Source organism: Lytechinus pictus, chromosome 10, assembly GCF_037042905.1.
Source record: "Lytechinus pictus isolate F3 Inbred chromosome 10, Lp3.0, whole genome shotgun sequence".
NCBI lineage: Eukaryota > Metazoa > Echinodermata > Echinoidea > Temnopleuroida > Toxopneustidae > Lytechinus > Lytechinus pictus.
In genome coordinates, this window is record NC_087254.1 from 6,015,624 (window position 1) to 6,043,545 (window position 27,922).

Sequence of the window (27,922 nt, forward strand, 5' to 3'; positions counted from 1 at the left end):
TTAATGTATTGAATATATTTATTATTTGCTTTTTACCTCATCATATTTATTTGTTAAGAGTAAACTGATTTACATAACTGTTGAAAATGCTTACTTTACAATGATAAAAGGCAAATTATTTTCAAAATACACATATGTTATAAACCAATTTCTAAGACACATTAAATGGTTGTTTGTACAACAAAAAATGGCAGTTTAAGAACAATGATAGCATGCATGTTATCTCTTACAATGTTAAGTTCGAAAAATAACTTTGTAAAGAATAAGTGAAAAGTTTGTTTCCTGAAACGATGCTGAAGATACAACTATAATAAAATGAAAAATTGATAATTGTTATTAATTCACTTCTTTTTAAAGAAAAAAATACTACATTCTGATATAATCTTTGAATCGTTTTCTACAATTCAAACCATGCATCTGCTTAAAGATTGTTTTAAGAAAGGAAGAAAGCATGGTTGTGTACACTACTTTAGCAATCCTTCTTGTCTGGAAAACTAAATAATATATTTGTTTCTAACTACATGTATAAATACTGCAAAAGCTCACACTCAAAATGCAGTAATATCAAGACATGTGAAATTTAAATTCGTCATAACAGAGGGCCGAATCTACAAAGGGTTATAGAAAATGAATTTTATCTCTGCCTATATAGGCTACTCTGTAGATAACTAAGCAATATAATTACAAATCAAACTGAAACTTTAGCTTAATGATATTTTAAATAATCAGCAATAAGATGTGACTCTCTCTCCATGTAAGACAAGAATACATGTGTAGATTGGATTTAGATTTAAACCTTATGGATTAAAATATAAAGCTAAAACATTTGAATTTAAATCTTTTGAGATTTGAATTTAAATCTTTTGAGAATTGAATTTAAATCTTTTGAGATTTGAAGGTTAACCCTTCAGATTAAAAATAAATCCAATATTTGACTGGTCAATATTCACATCCAATCTGGATTAATTTCAAATCCTTGAAATTAAGAGTGTACCCCAAAGTTTGTTCAACTTTGGTTCCATTTGGAGGGGAATAGAGCGCGGAATTCTGTGTGACATTTGGCATTCTCATGCTCTGCAATTACATTTTACCTTGTCAGTTTAAATCATTTCTATTTCGCAGCAATCACGCGCCTCTAAATATCAAACACACATGATAGCTTATTAGACATGTCACTAACAATACTAAAAGATGAAATTTGATGCACAAAAAATATTGAAATGCACAATCACATGCTATTCCTCTAATTACGAACCTCTAAACTTGTTTCACGCTTTGATCAATGTTAATAAATGAAAGTGGCCTTTTGGATGATGAAAAAGCACGAGAAGTGATAAGTACTGGCTGACATCAATCAAACGCTTACACCACTAATCCAAAAGCAAAGTGGAATCATTCGTAATTTGAAACAATTTCAGAGGATGACGAGTTGGCAGTAGGAGGTGTTATTCTGTTGCGTTATTCAGTGAATTAAATATAATTTAAATGTAATGGCATTGATATTGACTACTAGTAACCCAAGTGTAAGCCGTGTCATTAAAAAGTAAACTGTATAAATTAGATTTACTGAAATGAAGTTGAATTTGGAAATAAATACTGATTGGTTTGCTCCTTGCATTGATAAGAAAACTGTAATTTTGATAACTGCAAATGTGATTATATGAACCAGGATATGAAATGAACATAAACCTCAGAATCAAAATAACTAGCATTTCAAATATCATAACATTGAGATACATTAGAACATACACATCAAAACAGTTTCTATTCATACATTTTTTGTTTACTACCACTACAATGGCAGTTACCATTGTTCACGATACCAAAGTGTTTTTGAGGTCCCAAAACAAAATCTACATAGACCAATGAAAAAATATAGAGGCATGCATGCAATGAGGTATAACACAGTTTTTTTTAATGTAAGAAAAATAGGACTTACATGTACAGGTATACTACTATCTACTTTCTCTCACACTTAATGTGTGCTCGGAGAGTAATTTGTAACCAAAAAAATTAAACATGACATTTTTCTCCCTTTTTAAAAGGATTTGAATACTGTAATGGCAGTGGTATAAATACAGGCAGTACGTAGATGAACATTTCTTTTATACAATTTCACAAAGGCCTATATAGACTAGAGCGAGTTTATGATACAATATGATACACTACATGAACACAATATGTGTACATGTACATAATTCCCAGAGCCACTCAATGAATACCAAGTGGTTGTTCATACAAATTTTGTTAAATCTAAAAGTACATTGTTACATTAAAAAATAGCATTAAGTGCGTGACTGATACTTGACATGGCTACAATAACCAGGGGAATTGCTACTTGTAATTCCCTGTAATAATCTTAAGAGTGAAGAGAATAAGGCTTGAAATGACCGTAATTGGCAAACTTTACTGATTTTTAATTTTCATGACAAATTTCAATGGTTTTCAATGTTATGTTCTTTTGGAACTGTTGATATTTTATGGAAACCAATAAACTCGGCAGTATTGGTATAGCAGTCCTAACATAGAGAGCTTCATTCAGAAAAGAGTCATGGGGAGGGGTGGGGTAAAGACAAGAGAGGATGGATCTCTTTGTGTAAATCAATTGGCATAATTCATATTAGAGTATAAAGAAGATTTTTATTATTCTTAAAATAGATTTTTTGTGATTCTGTGGTGTCCCACTGTGAGAGAGACTTTGGTGGTTGGGGCCACACAATAAAACCCCCGATAGACCCCAGCTACCCTCTCATTCAGGGTTCTCCCCAGAACCGGAGGACAATAGGGGGAGGCCTATAACAGCGCCAAGTGCACTCTGGCGTGGGGGTGAGTCTCCTTGCCCATCCTGCATGGCGGGGCTCAGTTCTCTCCCCCCGTATGTAGATTTTGACGCAATTACGATCCTGATCGGGTATAGACACAGTGGAGCGGAAATCCCATTGTCTGCACAATTGGTCCATGATAATCGCTCTACTACGTAAGTGAGACAAAACAACCAGAGACAAGGTTATGTCTCTCATACCGGGCTGATGCCATCGGGGGCCTGTTCACCCGGCCAAGTTTAAAAGGTTTCCAATCTTCACCGTCTCGTCTTCTATCACGCTGGGACTACACATACCTATACCACCCTCGCGTATAGTGAGACTTGGCGAAACTGATGCAAACTCTTGATGGCAGTGAGAACGTTTTCCAATGCTTCGATGGATGCAGCAGGGGCCTTTTGTTGATCCTCAAATTGGCAAATATAAAGCAAATTACTGAAAGGTTTGTGCCTTTTATTTTGCCAGCATCCAAGAGAGATATGAAATTATTTTTCTATTAACAGCTCATCAAGAACCAATCCACACGCTGCCTAAGTACAAACAAGTGCGCTGGATTCTGAAACAGGTTGTCTTTGGTTGAATTGAAAAATTATGCAGATTTTATTGGGAAGGGGCAATTCAGGACGGATACTGATTCAGGAAAGATTGCATGGTGCTTACGTTCGATGCAATCAACTCTTCAATGGAATTACAAGGAAACAACATCATCCCCCTTAATTAAACAGACCATTTAGAATGAAAACTAATTACCCTTTTTATGAATTTCATCTTACAATGAATTTGGCCAATTTGGCACGGTAATGTCTAAAAATAAAGTCTTGTGATGCCACATCTGTATGTTGCAAATTTGGTAACGAAAGTTGCATGGGACTTCAAAGAAAATATAGATAATTTTGTAGCGTTATCTCTGTTTTCGAATAGCTATGTAAATCGTTGGGGGCGTCATGATCCCCAAGCTGTTTTAGAGTTAAATAATCAAGTATTTGTTAATCATGCATGTATATTACACTGTTTTCAAGTTGAACCTCTTTCAAAACCCTGCTTTTAATTTGGGGAACTAGAAAGGAAAAGAATATTGAGTGCCGCCAAAGACAATTTTTTCAAAATCATACTTTGATAATGCTGCATACATTTTGGAATGTAACAGGGCCACTCAATTGGCATTCCAATTTAATCTTTTGTAAGTGTTACTCATTGTACCCATTTTATTGAGAGAAATACCAAAGTCGATCAGAAAAGGTGGGCGAATGATCATATTTTAACACTAATACATTTCAGGAAAATGCAAGAATTTGCAACACTAATTGAGAAATACCAACATGTGCCACAGGATTGTATTGTAGCAAGGCGAGTATGAAGTGAATTGAACTTCATCTCCACACATTTTACGATATTTAAAGTGCATGGAGGCAATCACAGAATATAATTATATCAGGGGGAGATCCAACAAAAGAACTCATCAGTAGAACTCCTCTGACGGCAACCCCAACGAATGGCTTCCATATACCGGGCGATTGTTTGCAAACAACGGTCGAAGAATAGGAAACGAGGATGACATGGCGAGGACAAAGGCCTCAGATATACCGATGCTACAGGGGGATGGGGAAATAGCCCTTGTAGGGACAAGTCATTCTGAGATATAATAATTTGGTTTGGATCACAAAGCGTGCCATCGATTGAAACCTATCGGCCTGACCTTGCGGTTCCCCTCGTCAAAGACCGTCCTAAGGCTCTTCTCTGCTGCTTCAATTATTGTCATAATCTTGTCTGATGATTTGTACTTTTTTTTTTCTTTTCTCCAGCTCCTTTTCTCCTTTACCTTCTCGCAGCCCAGAGGGATATGATCAACAGAGATGGGTAAAAAGAGGAGCGAAGAGCATCTTTTGTATCCCAATATTGGTTTCAGCTAGGGTCCTATTATACGAGGAAAGTACAAGTGCTTCAAATTTCTTTGCCTCTGACTACAATTCTCACACAAATGATGACTCCCAAGTCGCAAACTTTTTACAAAGAATTCCATGACCCACTTTGTCATTACTTTACATGTGTATGTGTTAAAAAAAACCTGCAGGAAATTCATGCATTGGGACTACTGTACATGTGAAGATGATGGAACATATTTATAGGAAAGCCATGCTCATCATCAACAAATTCAGACAGAGATGTCAATACACTGGTGTATCATGTGTTTGCTTTTATAAGACAAAAGCAGCTCAACAATTGCTGAATATAAAAACAACTTTTAAAAATCATACCAAAAAAAAGTAAAACATTCTTTTTTTGTCAGATGATGATTGGTCAATAAAGTTTGCCAATTACAGTTTCCGTTGACTACATGTACTAAACTCAAGGTCCCCATACATCATACATGATCATTGATACTCTGAACGAAAAGAAACCATCGTCTCAAGAAACACATCAGCCGAGCTGACCCCCAAAACATGAAAGAGTTGAAATTCATCCACATTGGTGGCATTCAAAATTATATAACTTTTCAACTTAGGAAATCAATAGATCAATAGTCTTGAAACAGTGTATAAATACAAAAGTTAACATCAATGCGAATAAAGTGTAAATAAAATTGCAAAAGTTGAATTTCAAAGCTACAATCCAATTTGACTTGGGGGCCCATTTCACAGAGGACTTATGATTATCACAAATTTGCCATAATGGCAATTACCATGGTTACACTGCTCAGCAGCCAATCAAAATCAAGGTTTCCATAGTAATTACCATTATGGCTATGATGTTACTATCATTGCAAGTCTTTGTAAAAAAGGTCCTTGGACCTTTAAAAATGCAACAACAAAAAATCATTTTTATCTTGAGGTTGCTTCATAACTAATACATACCAAAATAAAGGAGAGGAAAAATGCCAGTTCTGTTAATCGAACCATAAATACTGTTAAAATTCCATATAATATTTTGTACACAAGTGCATTAATATTCACATAATATGGTACAATGAAATGGCAAGGATCGAATGCAAAATGGTCAATCAAAAACACTGATGAAATATATCATACTTCAAACAATAATAGATACGACAGCAAAAAATAAGTTGAAAAGAAATTGTATAAACTGAAAGATGTATTCGATGCGGCTTGAAACACTCCAAAACACACAATCATTATTTTGTTAATGGTAGATGTACAATATAGATACATAAATGTCATGATAGCTGTCAATGAACGGTGTGGAATAATGCTTATTTGTCATAATTTATTAATAAAACCTGGAGAAATACAAGATATATGGCTCAAGCTGCTCAATATAAACATATATGGTTGTGATATGATGCAAGCTTCTAAATAAGTACTTCAGACAGTACACTCTCAAAAAGGAAAATGCTGAATTACCATTCTCATTGGCTGATGTGAGAAAAAAAACTTTCAATTACTAGATCACCACTTTGACAAATGTGCTGGATCCAATAATATACATTAAATCTATGATGTAAATGTATTAATCTGATATTGAAAAAAAAAATGTTTTCAAATACTCCATTTAAATGGCGATTTAGCAGTGAACTTTTCAAAGTCCAGAACTAGAAGTAAATTTACAAAAGGTCTCTGTACTCTACCAACTTGTTGAAAATCTTACGGATTGAATTGTGGGAAACTTTCAATAGCCGGGAAATGAAAGGACATACAACTTGCGCGATGCATAATATTGTGATTCACTAATTAAAAGACCACTCCATTAATATTTAACTTCACGCGGAGGTGAAATGCGCATAAAGCCAATCTAAACAATTATGAATGTACCAAAACACGGAAGGAACACAGGCCGGGAGGGCGGCCATCGGAGCTACCTCCAACGGAAAAGCAACCAAATTTTAAACACAAACAGTCGTCTTTAGACGTAACATGCAATTACGCGGTTCAAGAAACTCTTTTCTTTCCCCGGCAAAGCCCCCCACCCCACTCTTGCCCCTTCTCTCCTATGGATTAATTCTTTCTACCTTTCTCCATCTCTTTTTCTCCTCTCGGTCCCAGGTTCCTGGAGGGGGTATTGACTGAGAACGGAGGGGCACAGCCGATAGCCAAAGTTGACTGGTTCATTGTGAGGTTGGAAAGGTCACCATTCTTTGTGTACCTGAATGCAATGCCCTGGCTCCCTGCTTAAATTACAGATTTCAAATTCCCTTTGACACAATCTTGACTAGGAGACCCAGCACTCTATTCTCAATCCATTCGGTTTCGTTGGATCGGGTACAACAAATTCATGGAATACAATCAACTTGCTAGATTGTAATCGGAATTAATTCCTTTAAAAACCGTTCTGGCCTAAAAGATTGGAGTTTGTAACACTTATTTAGGAAGTATGAAATGATATTTTGATAATGGAGCTGTCTGGTTTGATTAGTTGTAAGCGGTGTTTTTTTTTAATATAGCAAGGTCCATTAAAAAGACCATAAGAGAAGAGGGGTCGTTTTGTACATTAAATTGAATTGCAATATTTCTTGATTGAACTTAAAACAGGCAAGAGTGTAATTACACTTTAAAGGTTTCTTTCCATTTATGGAGTTTGATTTATTTGTACAGTCCACTGAGGAATTTAAGCTTGCATTACACAAAGATACTGGTAGAAATGAGAATGAAAAGGTGCATCAATAGGTACAAAGTTTAAACTTTGCTCTGAATTTGAACATGACACCAACGAGGCAATTAAGGATCTGAATGGTTTGTTTTGCTGTTTTAAGCATCACACGAAGACGAAGACGAGGTCATGGAGTAAAAATAAACAGAAGACTGATAAGAACCTGTGCTTGGCCTTCATCGAGGTTTAGCCAAAAACACAGAACAACACTTTGTAAAGCAATCAGTCTGCAGATGGAATGATAGCTGATCTGTGATAGCTGCATCCTGTAAAATGTCGTTCTGAGGTCATTTGTCAGGCGATTGACCTCTTGGTCAGTGAATCAAAGCCCACATTCACTGACCGACTACCAGAGGTTTATGGACATGGTGGGGCGCAGGGTGGCCAAGGCAGCATTTGAAGGTATCATTGGTTGCGCACGTGTTCATTCGATATACCTATGATGGTTATGTCCAAGGATGGGTGTGAGGTCGCACGGGCTGATACCGGCCTCGTCCACCTCTCGAGCTACCTTCTTGACCACCGACAGGTGCGCCAAGCACCCGAGCTGCGCCCTCCCCATGACGATCTGACCCGTCATGAGGTAGTGGCCTTCGAGTTTCTTCACCCCGCAGCTCGTGGGCGTTGTGATGAGGCCGTAGTACCGGCTATGCTTGCCGGGCAGGAACACAGGGTCCTTCTGTCTGTACACCCGGCCCGCGGCAACGTTGATGTAGGTCTCCCTCGTGCTTTCTTCCGGGGTGACGGCCAGCATGCGACCCTTGATGGCTGCAGGAGTAAATGAGAAGGAAAGATTTGACCGAATAAGTCATAACTCATAAGGATTTCATCAAAATAAATTAGAGACACATGCCCAATTAATTTATAACTGAAAGGAAAAAGGTTAGTATTTCATATACATGTACATTCAATTAATTTCCAGAAGACATTTTCATGTGAAAACAAATCTTGAGTGTTTGTTGTGATGAAATTTAAGTAAATTTGTAATCTACTGTTTCTATAATAGCACAGATCATATTTTCATTTTCCTTTTAACTGAGTCTGCCCACTTTCTAAAATGATCAGCTAAAACAGAAAACAAGCCATACATTATCAAAATGTTAAAAAAATGAAGAAAAAAAATTAAATAACATGTCTTGTAATCAAATACGAGCTCAACATTAACATAAAAAACTATATAAAAATGACCACAATTGAACTATCTTACAGCATGAAGGTCCTACATATTTAATTGTGCATAACTTAACCTTTTTTCTTTTTCCAATTAAGTCCTTTCAAGTATTACTAGTATGTATTTTTTGTCCTTATTTTTCTGGGTAAATTGCCAATTCGCCAACTCATCCACTCACCACATGGTCTACCTTCATTCAGTCTAATGCCATTCCGTCCATCAACGTTTCGTCTAACAACCATTTGGTCCAATCATCACTTGGTTTAATCCCCAGTTCATCTATTAACCATTTCGTCTAATAACCAGTTGGTCTAACACCCATTTTCTTTTCCTTCATTTTGCACAATTAACACTTTAGTTTAATTAGACCAAATGGTATATGGACTAAATGGCTATTGGACCAACTGGTTATTAGTTGGAATGGCAGTAGACTAAATGAAAGTAGACCATGTGGTGAGTGGACGAACTAATGGTAGACTAAATGAAAGTAGACGAGTTGGCAATTGGACGAATTGGCATTACATGAATTGGAAATAGACCATTTTTTCTGTGGTGCACTTGTAACAAGCTGTGCTTTCAGCGTTGTCACCTCCATTATATTTCAATCATTATAAATGTCTTAATGTGAATAATGCTCAGTCTTTGGCAAATAAATTATGTTATTGAATTGAAATGAATGGAAGAAATTATTTAAAACACAAGGGCTTACCAAAGTCGCTACTGCAAAATGCTGCAACAATTTCACCGCCTTCACACTTTCTGCATTCTGTAAAGGTAAACAAATGAAAATAGATGATAAACAAAAAAATTAACATACAAATATATGAAGCCTCTAACTGAAAACATCTACACAATACAAAGGACATATCAATCATTATTTTAAACAGTATTTATCAAATATAGCGAGCATTTCATTTCACAAGTAGACAGTGATTTTTCATTGACAAATTTTAATGCTCTGAGCCAATCAGATGCAAGGATTTCAGTAGCTTACAACAAATAGTCAGTGGAAATAACTATTTGTTTCATTCATGAAATGTGCCCCACGTGTTTGAATGTCTACATATTGAGTTTTACGTACATATCACAGTGACAAAGGTGACGTGACACGAGCTGATGTACACTAAAGATTTTATTGGTTTAAAAGCAAACACAGTGGAACCAGAGCATGGTATAATCACTCTACCGTAGAAGTAAAGTCATTCTGAATGCCCAGGACCCGTATCTTGCAAGGTCTTATTTCCTAACTGCATGCTAATGCTACTGTACAGTCACACCTACGAAACCGACTCCTGACCAACAAAAACTATTACCATTTTAAAGGACAAGTCCACCCAAACAAAATTTGATTTGAATAAAAAGAGAAAAATCCAACAAGCATAACACTTAAAAATTTCATCCAAATCGGATATAAAGTAAGAAAGTTATGACATTTTAAAGTTAAGTTTAATAAAAAAAAAAAGTTATATGCACATCCTGGTCAGTATGCAAATGATGTGACTGATGTCACCACTCACTATTTATTTTGTATTTCATTATATGAAATATTATAATTTTCTCCTCATTTTCTTGTGAAACAAAATTTTCATCCTCCCTTAACAAGTGGAATATTCATCTACAGTCCACTTGGATTTATTATGAATCCCTGCAAATTGGTCTTGAATTTTCAGGGAATTTCCTAGTACGATTCTTAAAAATAAACAATGAAAAGGAAGTACATGTACCGGTTATGAATTTGATATGCAAATTACCCACATGCACATGCCCCCCCCCCCCTTCCATGAAAATAATATTAAAGTGACAGCTCCGGGAATCAGATTGGAAATGATGAATATGAAGTCATTAGTGTTCAAGAGGCGAGACTATGATAACAAATCATTTCAGCACTGAAATTTCTGAAGATTCAATCATTTAATGATAATTTCATGAAATTGATTACAATTTTCAGGTAACTAAACAATGATGGCCTTCAATCTTTAAGCAATTAAATGATAAACTGATGCTGACAAGTTTTCACCGATATCACTCACTTCCACGCCATTCCTTCTTTATATAATCAACCAACGTTATGATGCATGAGACCTCGGAATATCGCCCAACACATGTTTTCACTTTCACTACAATATGGCTGACAAAAATAATTGATTGAATTTTCACAGAAATCCACCTGCTACCAATTACACAGCCCAGTTGGGTAGGTTTTATCAATCATGGGAAAAATATGAACGATTAATATTCTCACAATTATTCACACAAAGCACAATAAGCTTCTCATTAGAATGCACCAGATTATATTGATTTAATTGGTTTCATAACTAGTGATTTTCAAAACTGTTTTCCAATTCAACAGGTTCTTCTCCTACATTGTATCTACCCTCCTTTATAAAGGGAACCTGGTGACCAACTGTTGGTTGATTGAAACAAGATTTTGTGTCAAACTGAAACACAAATGAAAATTTTCTTAACCAACGGATGGTTGGTTATGGCTTATCCTGTTCATGAATATATCTGACAGGCATGAGCCTTACATGTAATATACAAGAACCCACTTTATCTTATCATAATAATCATAATTATTAAGCATTGCTGATTTTCCTATTCGCTAATTAGACCCATGGTTGTACATGTACGCATAATTTTTTTTTTTGCTGGGGGAGGACAAGTTAAACTTTTTTGAAAAAAAAACTAACTTGATAGCAAGGCAGCAACCGAGCTCGTTATTGGGGAGCTTTTACATTTTGTAAAGAGAAATGGATGGATTTGGTGCATACTTACATGCATAGTGAATTTTTGTGAAAATTTTCAGTAAAAAAATGTAGGTTACAATTTTTTTTTTTTTTGGGGGGGGGCAACTGTCCCCTACCCCCATCCCAGCTGCATACGGCAACGATTACACCTCCCCCTCCCTGTGAAACAAATCTTGGATCTGCTCCCGCACTCACGTTGATTCAATAGCCAAAATAGTGCTTACATGCATATCATATCCTAACTTATAAATTATAGGCCTACTTCCAATTATTTCCTCTCCCATTCATTAGGATTAAATTTTGCATACTGCAAGTACCATTGCCATCGATACTAAATCACAATTAAAAAAAAATTCTCGATAAATCAACATAATTTGAACAAAGCATTGTACCTTTGTGCTCGGGCTAAAGGAATGTCAAGCCTAATTACAGAAAGGGAATGCAATCACAGTTCAGACGTTTTTTTTTTCAGATCAGTATCAGCGGGTAACTTCTGTGCATACTGAAGAGAGGGTACATTCATACTCTAACATTATAGATCTGATACATCATGATGATTTTTATCATTATGAATAATAAAGATAATTCTTAAATACCAATCAAAGCCACTTCAGCTCTTATGAACTTTTTTTTACGAGCGGGCAGAGCATATTATATAATTTAATCATTGACCCTAGTCTGCAGGCACAGACCCTGATTGAAACTTTGATCAACAAATATGTCTCCATGCAAAGACTAGCATACCTGAGCGAGAGAGCCTTCAGTTCACAAGGCATGAGTAGGCTGCAGTTCAGACCCTTTACTCGAGTGAAGGGTTTGCACAGCAGACTACATTGACCCTTCTAATACATGTATGCCAAGCACCAGTCAAGAATGAAGTTCTCATTTTTGTAATCATTAGGAATAATTCAGCCAAGAATCAAACCCATGACATCATGCTTATGAGCAAAATACTCTACCACTGAATTCATTGAATAATCTCAGAAGTTTCCATATCAAATTGTTTCTGAACATAGTTATTATCGACATGATTAGTCTGATTAAAATACTTCTGAAAAAAATGTGTTTCTCAGAACATAAAATGTGACAAATAAAAAGAAGAAAATATTTCAGTTAAAATCACTTGTGGAAAAATTCAAATGCTCATTCAACTGAATTTTAAAACGTGAATGCAGTTGAGGGCTTATGTCGAGACAATTGGCAACAATGCTATTTACTACTAGTACAGTGGGGCCTTCAGTAGTGTATCTCTTGACTCCCCCAAATACCCTATTATGTTAAAATACAAAAGACTTTGAGCTTTTTTTATGCTAACTTCCTATTGATAAGGTCTCTGCACCTGCTGGTTTGTTTGGCAAGGGTAAACATTTCATATCATTAAAATTTGTGAAGATTTAATTTGATTCAAGAATTAAAAATCAAGAAATCATTGAGCCCTACACAACTTCATCCAATTTTGAGTTTTATACAATTCAAACTTTCAACACAGAGTAACAAATATTGGAGAAATTTGATCAGTTTCCATTATTTTTTTGTCAATATTGACAGTGTAAATATGTAATCATTTCAATAATATTATTTTCTACTTTTTCTGAAGTCTTGTGCTATTTGTATACCAGTGCTTGTTCTAGAAATTGAAATTAAAACTAAATTCTGCATTTGGAAACTGCATATGAATCATGCATTGGCAACTTTCTTTCATCAAACCATAAAATAGAAATTGAATTTCCCATGCATGCATCAAACAGTTGCATGTAAAGTTTATAAAGCATTAACTGTTATCCCTAAGAATAATGTATATAAACGGATCAAATTCCTGAAATTGACATGTGGTCTTTGTGACAATTGTGTCTATCAATTTCATGGGACGACAAACAAAATCAAATTTAGGGATTCTACATGTATGACTCACATCGGTAATCGTTTTTCAAGACTTTTTCACCAGAGTTGAGGTCAGTCTTCAGATTCGTTCTTTGTTACAAAGCGAGGTGTCGCTTGAAAATATTTCCAAACAAGACCTCCACACCACGAGGTTTTAATACCCTTTCCATTACGGAACACCATTGTCCAGGCTAACAGTTAACAAAGATTTAAAACCAGATTTACATCGACTTATGTCCAAAGGTGTCAACCAGTTGAATATAACGCCTATGATTTCATGAAGGGGGGCCTACCATTGCCTCAAATTATTATTTCATTCATTTATGCTTGATTGGGGTGCATTATGGCTGACCTCATCATGACTTTGTTAATCCCCTAGTACAGTATGACTGAGGTTGAACAGTGGTCTTCAGAAGGCAAAGGTTTGAAATAGTGCCAGTCACACCAGCACAGTTGACCCCAGATCAATCAAAGATACTACGTTATTACCAATGGCATAGAATCGGTTGGTTTCGTTGGTGGGACCAGGGACTCCCTCTCACGTCCCTGGTGGGACTGAAGCACAGGGGTGGGTGTGACTAAAGCACAGGGGTGATTGTGACTGAATCACAGGGGTTGGTGGGGACTGAAGCACTGGGTTTGAAAAGACAAGGGTGTGAGATACACAATGGGGAACCTACAATTAAGACAGGATTTCAATTTAAAGGTGCTGTGATGAAATAAGATTCGGATGAGGCATGGTGTGAAATACTAAAATCTCTTGATCTCCTTCCCTAATGCCTTTCGATAGGCTCGTTACTGAAGAGGGGGGCAAGATAGTGGTGGTCTCATGCCCCATGCACCAAGATTTCTTCTCGGGGGGGGGGGGTGATGAGGTGCACTTTTCTTACCAAGTCCCTTGGATAGGAATTAGAAAACAGTGCATCGTCTTGTTGGTTTTTATATACAATCATCCACTTGCTTTGGAAATATCTAACAAAAGTTTATGTACATTTACAATCAGTTTATACTTTGAATCTTTTCTCCCCACTGTTTTCCATCTTTCTATATTTTTGGTTTTCATTTTCATATCAGTCAATGCATTTCTCCCAATAATAAAGAGATGTTGAAGGCCTACATGCATTTACATGTCAGAGTGGAAATCCAAATGAAAGGTAGATTCTTAAGTTTTATAAATAAGGTATAATTTGTTGAAGAGCAAAAGGTCAAGGCACTATTACAGTAATTAGGCCTACATAAATTTAACTGATAGGTATAGGAAATTTGAACATTATTTTTCCATTTCCCGCTCTTAATGGGGATCCAAATGAAAGGTATATTGACTATTGTTGTTGAAAAGCAAAAAAGAGAAAGGATCGATCACACTAATTACATGTATTTAATTGATGCAGACACAGATAATTTGAACATTACTGTTCCTATTCTCCCTTTTAATGACTCCCGATTAGAATCAAGTTCCGTCGATTGTTATCCCAATCACTACAATGCAATGATATCTCAGAATCTTGAAGACTGGAAAGAAAGACTAATCCTGATGTGGAGCATTGGGGAAGCAGTGAACTTGAACAATGGGAATTGTCAAGGCATCAATCACATAATCAATATACCAACAAAGACTTACCAAGCAAGAAAGAGAACAAAAGATGAGTATGAGATCAGGAAGCTACAACTACTGAGTGTTTACAAAGAATAGACAAGGGTAATATCAGAGTATGTGTAGGCCTAACCTGTTGATTATTGCTTTGCCAAAATAGGCCTCAATTGAACATAATCATAATAATTAAAATTGTGCATGGCTGCACATCCACATTGCTACAATGTAGGTGCCCAAGGAGCTCCTCGAGTATTATCCCAGTGAAGTTAGGCTACATAATTCACTCAGTGAGCACTCAAAGCTTTTTTGATGAATTACTGATGTAAAAGACTAACATGTTGATTATTGCTCTCCCAAAATAGTAGGCCTCCATTGAACATAATCATAATACATATGTAAATCAAATTGCACATGGCTGCATATCCACCTTGTTAAGTGCTCAAGATGCTCCTATATTACCCCGGCTATATTAGGATACAGATTTCAGTGAGCTCTCAAAGGTTTTGGACAAATTCCTACCCATACTACGGGTTCCCAATGTACCTCACTTGGGTTGAGTGCAGCACAATGTGGGTAAATTTCTTGAATTTCTTTCTTAAACTCTCGAATTTAAAGGCGAGAGTCAGAACCCCAGACCACAACAATCCAGTGTTGGTGATGCTTGATGGTTATATATCAGTGCAAACCGGCAAAGGCAAAAAATGTAAATAGTATGAAAGACGTCTATTACAGATTCACCATAAAGGTCTGGAAACATGATGCAATGACTAGCTGGTTGACCTGGGCCATTCTCATATGAAGCAATGATGATTCTATTGATCTACTAAAAGTACACTATCATCTATTAACTGCCCTGCTGCCTTCTAAATCAAAATTTCCCCGAGGTAATACTGACAGCAGATCAAAAATATTGCCTTAGGACCGGGGCAAAATTACACGGGGCTCCCAAATTGCCCTTCAGAGCCTGGATAATAAAGAGCCCCTGAAATTCCCATAGGGTGCAATGTAAACTGTTTGGCTGGTGAGCTCAGAAAGTACCCCCCCCCCCCCCCAAAGAAAAAAAAAAGAATGAAATAAAAAAATAAAATAATAATAAATAAAAATAATAACAATAATAATAATAATAATAAATAATAAAAATAAAATTAAAAATGATAATAATTGTTCCCTCCCCCTCATGGCTACCCTAATAATATTGAACTCTCAATTCAAATCAGTAAAGCCAGCAAAATGACTTCATTATTCACATGAAGAGCATGGCACTAGATCACATTTGAATTAATAAGGCATTACCCCATCCCCTAATGACAGCAGTTGTTCTTTGTGATTCCCCCCCCCCCCAAAAAAAAAAAAAATGAAATAACAAAATAAAACAAATATGTGCAGCCCTCCTGACAGCCAGTCTAAGATATAATACTCAATGCAAACCAATTAAATGAACTCATTAGCAGCAGGAGCATGGTATTAGAGCACATTAAAATGAATAGGGCATTACCCCCTAACAGTAATAAATCCCTCAGGGATTGACTGAAAGTTTAGGGGCAAATACCCAAGGGGATGTTTTTTATGAAGGTACAGTGACAGTATTGGCAGACAGTATTAGCAGGAGGTTGGAGTGGGGATAATAACCAATCTGCATTGAAGGACAGGCTTTAGCTTCTCGTTTGTCACAGGGGTAATCAATATAAGAAGCTTGAGGTCAAATAAGTATACTCTTCATGAGAATAGATTCCCCCTTTTTAAATCCCCTTGGTATGGCTCGGGGCAGTAGTGCTTACATGTGAGCGGACCATTAGAGGATATCATTAGGACAATGTTGTCAAAGGATTGTCTTTGATAAAACTCTAAATGTAGGTCTTATTAAAATAACAGATACATGTAGGCCTTGAAATAGGATTGTCTACCCGCATTAAAAAAAAGTGTATCAATGCAGTGTGAACCAAGGAATAGTCTGCTGTGCAAACCCTTCACTCGAGTAAAGGGTCTGAATTGCAGCCTACTCATGCCTTGTGTACTGAAAAACAGCAAGTTTTGTATGTGCTAGTCTTTGTGTGGAGACACACCTGTTGATCAAAGTTTCAATCAGGGTCTGTGCCTGCAGACTAACCAAGGAATGAGACAGATCTTTGGCCTCTTTCGAAACTGGCATACACCTCACCTCTTCGAAACCCTGGTTACCATTAGGCCCTATAGGTTGTAATTGTATGTTTCAATGGGATATGATCACATTTGAGGTCATTCTTGAGATCGTTATTAATATTATTAGCGTAAACTTCATTGGAGCATGCTTTACACTGATTCAATATTGCTCATATTTTGTCAGAAAGTATATGTGAGTTGTGACTGATAAAATTTACATGTAGGCACTTACTCAGCCAACTATTTCCCTTATCCTGCAACTTGAAACATACGTAATTCCTTTTTATACTCTCATCATGATGATAATCCCCAAGTCTTCACTGGCTTTTAAAAAGGCTTGAAGCATGGATCTACTAACACAGCTCCATGCTTCAAGCCTTAAAAGTGCAGGCCTACAGGATGAATGCGAGAGAAATGGCCTTTTGACAAATTCAAAACAAGTTTACCAGAAATAAGCTTGACAAAAGTCAAGCCCTCCGAACCTTTGAGGGGGAGCCATTATCAAAGGGTGCACTGTTCTGAAACAATGGGTGCAAATTGCCTGATTTAATATCTACAAAAAACTCTTAACAGTTTGAAAGAAGATTACTTTGGAGAGCTCTTTCATTATCTTTTCTTGTTGAATAATTGTAACAGTTCTCTCTGTCTTGTAATGAAATACTATTGTCACAGACATGAGGCATACACAATACTTTTGAAATAATGGTACATGTAGTTAATACCAAGAACAGGTACAGTACATTGTACATGCACTTGAGACTTTATGACACTCATATCTATAACAAATACAAACCAAAGGGGTGAAATTAAAAAAGTCAGCACCTGCCAGTAACAAATTCATTGGGGAGGAAAAGTCACTTTCCCCCGGGTATATTGTACAGCTTAACACAAAGCCCTCCTGAAAAATGAACTCAATATACAAACAATGATTTTAGCATGGACCTATCATCTCTTATTCTATTGAGCAACAGTGCTCAAATAGGTGCTAAGTTGTCAATGAGCCTGTGAGTTCAACCATACTTACAACACCACTATAAGAACAGGGAGTCAGGGACATATTACTTCACTGATTAATTATGCACGTGGGAAGTTAGAAACTTGCTCGGCAAAGAAAAGGACCCCTTCCATCCCTGCTTGACAATATCCAAGTGCAATAAAGACAAAGCAAGGCATCTTGATCAATTCTGGGAGGTGATGGAAGCCGAGTCTGTGAACTTCTTTTCAAGAAATGCAATGCAGTGGAGTTTTTTTTAGCAGGAAGGTAATTTTGTCAAAGTGAACATCATATACAGTACATGTTGTAGGACCATAGTTTGTTCTACTGAGAAATTTCAACTTAAAGGAGAATGAAACTCTTGGAGCAAGTTAGCTTTTGTGAAAGCAGAAAAAACAAAGAATAAGATCAACAAAACTTTGAGTAAAATAGGACTAGCAATAAAAGAGTTATAAGCATTTGAATGTCGAGATCACTAATGCTATGGAGATCCTCCCATTGGCAATGCGACCAAGATCTGTGATGTCACACACGTACAACTCTCCCATTTGGACACTGAAAATATACCCCAAAACATCTCTTTTTGCTTATTCTAATCATATGACAAACGATTCATCAATGGTATAATGTTGTGAAACCTCTGTACTTGTCATCTCATAAAGAGAACACCTCACCTTGTGATAGACTCTATAAAAGTGAGAATATAAGTGAAATAAGTACTAGAGTAATGAGGGAGTTGTACGTGTGTGATATCACAGATCTTGGTCGCATTGCCGATGGGAGGATCTACATGGCACTAGTGATCTCAATATTTAAATGCTCATAACTTTCTTATTATTCATTCAATCTTCCTCAAACTTTCAACAATATGTTTCTTTGATTTTTCTCTTTGATATGGATTCAGCTGGTTTCAAGGGTTTCATTCTCCTTTAAAAGGGGCTCTTTTGGCATAATTATGGAACAAATATAAATTTCTTCACCTTGGGTGAATACATGTATTCAACTTGCAAAAAATGGAAAGACGTCAATACATACAAATTGTCCTTTAGAACTACATGTGCATGAATGTGCCTGTATACATATTCTACACCTGCAGCCTACAGCCTGTATCGTAGTCTTCAGTCAAAGTTTAGAGAGGAATCAAAGAATAAACTAATCTCAAATCCATGAAAGAAAACATAATTACTTTGAGTAGCTATACACATGTGGGCCGACGTGTTAATGTACGATTTGAATTTCTCGTTGGAATCTTGACTAATCTGTTTGCTCTTCAAAGGAAACAGTTACCAATTAAAATACCTTTTACAAACTTGGGGCTACCCAAACGTGTTATGAAGATCAAATCAGTATTGGTAGATTAAAATATATTGGTATTTCTTGGCTTTACAGGTCAACAATACATGTACATAAAAGAGGACCTTGCCCAAAGACCGACTGCCCTTGGTGCTTGTAAGTCTGCTTCTTTAATAATCATTGAACGATCGAATTCAGCGTACTCTGCAAGGAATTTTTTTCGTCTTTTCAAACAGACCTTACTTACTACAGTGAGGGCTTGCCTGTGTATTTAACTCTGCCAAGTCAATACAGTCGTGAAGGGGAGGGTCAACGGGGTTATCTGCACCAGAAATCATCCCCACATTGAAAGAAACCCCGGCTTCCTACCGGAGCATTCAATCGGTTCCTAATCGTGCATATCTGCATGCGAGGGCCGTTAAAGCGTGTCTCATCTGGGTCTCTATCGCATCACAAAGGCACTCTGGCCGGGGGTGAACCAGGTATAAAAAGGAACAGTTGGAGGGACTGTAAAAGACTATGATAATAATGCGGTCAAAAGAAGTTTTGTGCCAAAATGGCACCTTACCTCCATGCCACTTCTCTTCACCTTTCAGCTTAGAGCTCAGGTTCAAGGCAGTGTGAATACTTTTGTGAGTCTAAACCCGCTAAAGAAAACAAGATTACTGGGGGGGGCCTCATTCTACAGCAGAGTTCACCTATTCCTCCCCCTTTTCACTCGACTTCTATCTCTCGACATGCTTTGATACCCGTCCAATCACAGAAAATACCTTATTATTCGGAATTCTGCCCAGTTCAGAAAATACCAGCTATTTTCCATTATGCAGAAAATATTTAGTAACATTCCAAAAAGTAAATACCCACAAGTTTGGTTGTTAATTTCCATACTTATGACCACTATCAGATAGATTTTTGCAGTTTGAATTCGCAGATTACAAAAACTTTAGATGAAAAGCAAGACACACACATGTACTTCAAGAACGTGTGAGTTCCTTTGCTGGCTTACTACATGTACAACACCAACTTTATGTGGTTGAGGGGGTGTGCAGGGCTCCACACTAACCCTTTTTTCTACTGGCCCAACCTGATCATGTCGGACCAGTAGATAGTCAGTTCTACCATTTTTTACTGGTCCGAACCTAAAATTTACTGGTCTCTAAAAATAAAGAAAAACATAAAAAAGCTTGAGTTTACCTTGCTGTCTTTTATTGCTTATTGTTATCCCCCCCCCCAAAAAAAAAAAAACAGTAAACACACACAACATAATTCAAGAGAGCCATTTGCATTTCTCAATTTTGTAGAGCATTTTTAGTGAGACACCAGAGCCATGATTTACAAAAGAGAAGAAAATATTTGTATCAGTAAGATATAATTTGAACTGGTCATTTCGGACCAGTAAATCTGGCTATTTCTGAAATAATACTGGCCCAACAGCAATTTTTACCGGTCTGGGACCGTCCGACCAGTGCCAGTGTCGTGCGCTGGGGTGTGAATGCATGATGAATACCCGTTAAAGAATAGGCCTGAAAAAAATCCCTGTAATTAATTCATTGGTATTTTTGTAATGGGGTGGGTATGAAAGAACCTTCCTTTGCCGGTATTCTTCCAACCTAATTTCCTAATATCAATAAATGTTCCAGTTATAACCCACAAAGAGTAAACCTTAGAAACAAAATAAATTATTACGGCTATACAGATTCTGCTTGCACCCCCCATTAAGATGTGACTCAGATAAAAATGTTGCTCCCGTCATCTTTCCAGTATATTATTGGCATGTATTCCCCCTCTCTGAAAAAATGGACTGAGATTAATTTAAAAAATATATATCTTCAGAACGAAGATTAATGGTCAATTGGCCAGTTAAATGAGTTGCCCTATAAATGAACAGAAAAGAAGGTCCAACTGTAAAAAAAAGATATATATACACTGTTTAAAAAAGTGTATAAAAACTTGAGAGTTGAAGAACAGTCTAAACAAGGAGTCGCACACATACTCGCACACTCTATCTCATTCTTCTTGCAGAGCGATATCCCTGTCAGGTTCAACTTGGGGTGTGTTCAATGTCGGTATCCAAATTTAAATGGCAACATGAAACGTGATTGAAAACGTGATTACAAAACGCGGATATGAGAAACAAACGATGTATTCAATGTCCTCTTTTTTCCCCAGTCATAAAAGTAAACGTCTTTCAAATCATGATTTGGAGGAAAATTTAAACGTCAAAAAAAGATGCGTTTGTAAACCCAATCAGTTCTAATTTTACGACCTTGAGCATCGCGAATGCGACATTGAACACAATTGAGTTTTGAAATGTCTTTAAATTTGCTATTGCAGTGGAAGCCTACACAAAACAGGTGCCAGAACTGACCTCTCTTGTGATGGGTCATAAAGCTGTGCTTACGAAAGCGGGAAATTCAAAGACGATCAACATAAACGGCGTTGTATTTCCGACACTGAACAGTGCACCGCTGATCGGGTTTGTGTTCGCTGTTTCCTAATCGAGTTTTCAGTCATGATTCATGTTGCTGTTTAAATCTGAAAATCGACATTGAACACACCCTTGGTATATTTGATGCCATTTGGGGGGTCAGGTTCTGCTTTTACAACTCGAGGCAGAACAAACACGATCCCGGCTGCCCTTTACAGGTATGGCACAGACGAAGGAAAGTCTCGGTGTACGATTACTCGGGGAGTGGACCAGAGGTGGAACTAAAAAGCAGTGGATCTGAACTTGTGATCGTTTCCTTCCAATTATCATTGACAGGACTGGCATCAGATCCCCCACCCTCCTCCCTATATTCTTTTTTGGACTCTTTCTCTCTGGCTCTCCCATCCCACCCCTCTTTTAAAGCAGAATTTTTCGGGCTCACTCTCTCCTATCTCTTCTTTCAATGCAGAATCCATGTTGGTCAGTGTGAGTTTTAAATAGATCTTAAACTTGTAAGTTCTGACTATTTCGTTTCCTTCCAATTATCATTGATGAGACCGGAATCAGATACCCCACCGTCCACCCTTTATTCATTCTTTTTGTTTCTCTCGCTCTCTCTCTCTGGCTCTCCACTCTCCAGCCATTCTTTCAAAGCAAAATCATTTTATTTCCTTCCAATCATCATTGACAGGACCTGCATCAGATACCCCACCCTCCTCCCTTCGTTCTTTTTGTTTCTCTCTCTCTCTCTAGCTATCCCATCCCTCCTTTCGAAGCAGAATCGGTATCACCATGGACCATGGTATCACTATCAGTCGGAGAGTTTTTTTAAACAGATTGCCTTATATGGGCATAGTGGGGGGCAGGAGATATTTGTAGTTTAGGGTTTCCTACATGTATGACAGTGCAGAGGAATGGAACCTCGTGAGCCTTAAGAATCATGCCCAATAGGATACAGGCAGTACTGTACAAGAGGCTTTGCATCTGATGCAATCACCATCATTCCGCAACGTTTTTCAGGTCAACATTCATCACCTATGATAAATATCTACAAAAAGTATGAATTGCTGCATGGTACTCATGAATGCAAGTCAATAATCAGATCAGCCTCTGTTGGCCCGTTGCAGAAAGAACTGCAATCAAACGGATCTCTCAAAATCAAATGTAAACTGATTTTCAACCGACATGTACATGTAAAGGTGACTGATCAAAAATTTTGAAATAAAGAGGGCACAAATACCAAATCTTAAAGTGGAGGGGGCGCAGATGACAAGTCTTTTGGATTCAGCTAATATGCATGTTAAATGGGCAATTCTCAAATCACAAATTATATTTCACCCCTAGTCCCCCCCCCCCTCCCCCCCATCCCTAACTGCTAACACTGCGTTTAAATCACATGCAAGTCTTAAATGCCCACTTCTGATTGATAAAACTCAAGTTGCAATTGATTTTGGGAGTTTTTGAGTTTGATCACAATTCTTTCAGCAACGGGCCTGACCTCCAAATGGCAGTTTGACTAAATTATGACCATAAAAGACTGTGCAATAATAACATCATATACCTCAATTTCTCCCGTAAAAGTGCATCAATTTGGTGTTTCAGAACAAAAATGAAGGACCTTTACGTCAACAGCATTTCCCCTCATTCTTCTTGGTAATTCTTGGTAAAAAGGGTGGGTATCTTAGATCTGCCTGTATTTTCCAGAATATGTGTGAACCAATGAGAATCAATACTCAGATAGGTGTGAGTATGGGAACTGGTACATGAACGCACTCAAAACAACCAACCACCAAGGGACTGTCTGTAATTGTTTTCAAAATATGTGTTATTCAACGTGATTATTTTCCCACAATTGAAATCCAAAATTTGTCCCATACATGCGTACTGTTGTGGGAACCTCCACATACAGCAGGATGTTTGGAGATACTCAACTCAACTTTTGGAGGGAGAATAAATGGGTACATGCGGTTTGGTGGGAATGCCAAGTTGAAATAATACTGATAGGAAACACGCAGAAAAAGAATCAAGAGAAAAACATACGAAGTACAGCAGTACCTATGGATATATTCAATGAAATACCATTCTGCAATATACATTGTTCATGTGATCAACAGCTTTGCCAGGTGTTAGCATTGCAATTATATACCCGACATAGCAATGGGTATATGTCTTCAAACTGGATTCCAAGTGTACTTTATTTATTTTTAACCAGTGAAAGAAATTTACTAGGTTCCCTGGAAAGAAACAAACAGAGAACTGAATTGCTTTGCTTTGTAAACAGGCATATCAATTATAAACCTATGGTTCTTTTGTTTAATTCAAAATTTGATTTAGTTGAAGCCCCTTTCACAATTGGTGGTGCGACTGCTTACAACCGTTGCGATTCTGTGCAACATATATTGTGATCAAGTGATCGCAGACGATCGCACGAGCAATTGTGAAAGCCCCTTTAGTCATCTGATTGGCCATAGATGTGCAGTTCAATGAAATAATAGCCATCAGGTTCTAATACACTGTACTACATGTATTCATCACCCATAAACAGCATGATGAATGTGAGGTTTTCATGAAACAAATTTTGCACTGACTTCTGTTATAAGCTACGGAAATCCTTGCATCTGATTGGCTCAGAGCAAATACTGTCAGTCAAAATCACTTCCAACTTGTTTTATGGAAGAGGGGATAGGAGATTGATATGCTTCACTTTACAATACGTAAGTCTCTGTAATCACTATAGTGGCAATATGTTTCAAATTAAATGTCATAAGAATTTTGTATTTTGATTACAAAAACTGTCTGTAAATCAACAACATACTTAAACAAAAATAATTGTGAAGTTGAAGTATTCTTACCTTTTTTCACATGGTGAAACCGATGCCTGAAAAGCGGTAAGTGTTCTATTCTATAGTCAATAGTTGTTTCATATTTAATGCTTAAAGGATTCGGTGCTGCTTCTACGTAAACAATCGCTTTACCGTCCTTTGCGGCGAAACAATGCTCCTCTTTAGGAGAAGTCCTTTCATACTGTAATCTGTCTAAAACATCGTGCACATGCACCTCCCTTCCAAACGTGTTCCTTTCAAACTCCGGCCTGTCGTCCAGAAGAAGCGGCATTAACTTTCCCGGCGTTTCCCGGTAAATGTTCGCTCCGTTACCCCGGATTTTGATGTTCAAACAGAGGCGGAAGTGCTCTTTGTTTTTTCCATTTGAAAATGTAATATGTAGGGCATTTCTTGGGAAGGTCCATGAGATATGCCCGCTTTGGCAGTTCATGTTGAGTTGTTGTATTGTTCGTTCACCCTCATTTATCTCCAGACCACTGCACACAATATGAAAAACAAAGAGAAAAGAAAAGAAAATCAATGAGTATCTATGTTTTATTAATTTTCAATCATATTGTTAGTAGCTAAGCTACGAGACGCATAAAGAGACTACCGTCCTCTATATGCATCTCGTAGCTTAGCTACTAACAAAGAGAACAAGATGGCCACGTAAACATCAGCAAGTTTTTTTCCCCATCTTCTCATCATATTTTTCTCGGTGGTCACCTGAAATGTAACAAAGAAACCTGGGTTATGATTGGCAAGACTGAATAAAACATACTCGATAATTTTGTTAAGACATTCAGAAGAAGAAAATGGTAAACTATTTGTTATGTACTACATTGTTTTATTGGAATACCGGAACAGAAAAAACAAAACCGGAACCCACGCACATGGGACAGATTCCGGTATTCCGTCCGTTCCGACCCAGGCCTAATTCATACATGTAAGTTCAAATGCGCTGATGGAATCAAATACCATTCTTGTTGGGTGAGGTACATGAAGAGTGTAGACCTACAAGCTGAAAAACTTAGCCATGTCTTCAAATGAAACATAAAATACGGTAATTAACTCTAGGCACTCTACTAAATAATAAAAGTATTGTGTTAAAAAATCATGTCACCACAAACAAAGAAGTATACAATGTGTAACTCGAAAAATAGGGACTATTTTGTACATGCATCAGAGCTTCGGGCTTATGTCAAAAGTTTTTAACTTCTCTGTGGCATATTTCTTTATTTAAACAAACTGTATCTTACCATTAATAACATTTAATTTTTTTTTTGTCCCAGTCATATCATCAGACCATGAAGGTTATGTTTATGAAATTATGACAAGAAAATTGACTTCTTCTGAAAAGGGCATAACATTTCACACTTCAGCAATATCACCAAACCCATGCAGAGTAGACCTAATTGCTCTTCATGCTGGTTTTCTTCATGCAGCAGCGCTTAACGAAGTGTGTGCTTTGCACTTCAACAGAGAAATAAATGTTTTTAATTGACAAATGCTCCAGGCAAGCTCAAAGTGAGACAAAAACTAGTTACAAACAAAATAAAATGACCAACTAATGGGTTTGAATATAAAGTCAGTATCATTCTCTCTTTCTCTCTCTCTCTCTGATCAGCTCATTCATGCCATTTGTGAGACACGCTGGTGGGACGGCACTCAGAAGTCAGGCAAACAGTAAAAGCATGCAATTATAAGCAATTGTTGAAAAGGACTGAAGGGCTTTCTGAACCGAGAGGCACAATGGGACCAACTGGAGCACAGTTTGAAATCTGCTAATTGTCTACGAACTCGCTTGTTGCGTAACTAAATCAACGGCCAAGAGACATATTTACGCTGCGCAAGCTGTTGCTCGTGGGCAATGAAAAGCCGTGAACAAACAGCACAACAGGAGCGGTTGACACAGCTTTATGCATTTTATTCACAGCCCAAAGAATCGGGGATTGGATAGGAATCCTGTAAAGGGCTGCTGGTCCAACAGAGCCCTGGAAGTCTCAATGAAGTTATAGCTAAGGGGGTTGGTCCGCTACTTCATTACTATTTACCTTGATTGTGTACTATTCTCCTTGCTCTCCAATTACCCTTTTGTCCCATAGACAACTCTTTTGGATGAGGAAATAGTTGAGCAACAGGTGACACTGGCTTCAAATGATGTTTACCACACGACCTGACTATGAAATGTCCTCTAAAATGTCCATCTTCTCTTCAAAATTACAGTTCAATTCAACCGAGTGTCACTTCACAGCTTTCAAACGATATTTACCAAAATAACCTGATTATTAATTGTCCACCTTCTCCACAAAATTGCAGCTTGGATCACTTCAAAGATTTCCATACAAGGAGACATCTTTCTGAGAGATGGTTATAAACTATAAAGACTGATTTTGAATCACACCGTGACACCGTGGCATGGTTGTTATGGCAACAAGAGGTCAGTCATCCAAACAAATCAAAGCCCAAGTCAGGTCAATATGATTATACAAGGTTCAGGCCTATAAAACATTTTACCTTCAAATAATAATCTAGATTACTTGGAATATGAATGACAAGTTCTAAGTAAAACTTGCCAAATTCACCTTTTATTCATATTTTGTGTAATTCTCATAGTCTAGGTCATAAAAAAAAAAACTGAATAGAAGACAATTGGAGCTCAACGAGACATGCACACATTACATACCCACATAAAAAGTCAAAACATACCAGAACTACATATTGTACATCCTATAGAAAAAAAGTATGTACAGTACAAATCTCCACTCAACAATTTCTCAACCAGAAATTGGACAAGATTGGGGGTTACAGAAAAAAAAGAGAAATGTGGTTGGCAAAAACAGAAAAGTGCCATTCCTTAAATAGTTATGGTAGACTGAACTTCACCCACGCTTAACAGTTTGAAAGGGCAGTCACAACAAAAGTGGGGTATAGAAGAGCTGGAAATGTAAATACCTGTCTGTTGACATTAATATTCTAAAATCGTTTCCCCTTGAAGCCTGTGATAAGGGAATATAAACGCTTGGGTAAAGAGAGCAAGCAACCTTGCTCTGATCATCAAGACAGAAGTGACCAATATATAAAGTTGTTGGAGTCTGGTGAAAATTCAACAACCATGACTGGCTGAAAGTATCATCGCACAAACAGGTGTACTATCACTGTATGTATTAAAGCCAGAAAAAAAATTAAGAAAATTGTGACGATAAAAACCTTCTGGGGTCCATTTCATAAAGAATTACAACTAATGTATGGTAGGCCTAACTCTGACGTAATGGTACATATAACTAGACTAACTACGATGGTAAAATTGCTCGGTAGCCAATCACAATCGAGGTTACCATGGTACATGTACATGTAGTTTTCATAATGAAAAAGTTACAATAGTTGTTACTCTTTATGAAATGGACCCTTGACCATATCCAGGATTAC

At 37.1% G+C, this 27,922-nt stretch overlaps 2 protein-coding genes across 2 annotated transcripts in view; both read right to left on the minus strand.

The window, feature by feature from the left end:
• On the minus strand, positions 1-22,147 carry LOC129269008 (meteorin-like protein). The gene is made up of 3 exons (XM_064105893.1): positions 22,114-22,147; positions 9,305-9,361; positions 1-8,192 (listed from the first exon to the last, which is right to left on the minus strand). Exons 1-3 carry the CDS (start codon positions 22,145-22,147, stop codon positions 7,849-7,851), a joined length of 435 nt encoding a protein of 144 aa, XP_063961963.1. The 3' UTR covers positions 1-7,848.
• The window catches only part of LOC129269774 (meteorin-like protein), a 13,637-nt gene continuing 7,771 nt past the window's right edge, over positions 22,057-27,922 (minus strand). Inside the window, exon 2 of the mRNA XM_064105187.1 lies at positions 22,057-24,990. Within this exon, the coding sequence (XP_063961257.1) occupies positions 24,426-24,990 (565 nt within the window). The 3' untranslated portion in view covers positions 22,057-24,425. The remainder of the gene's footprint in view (positions 24,991-27,922) is intronic.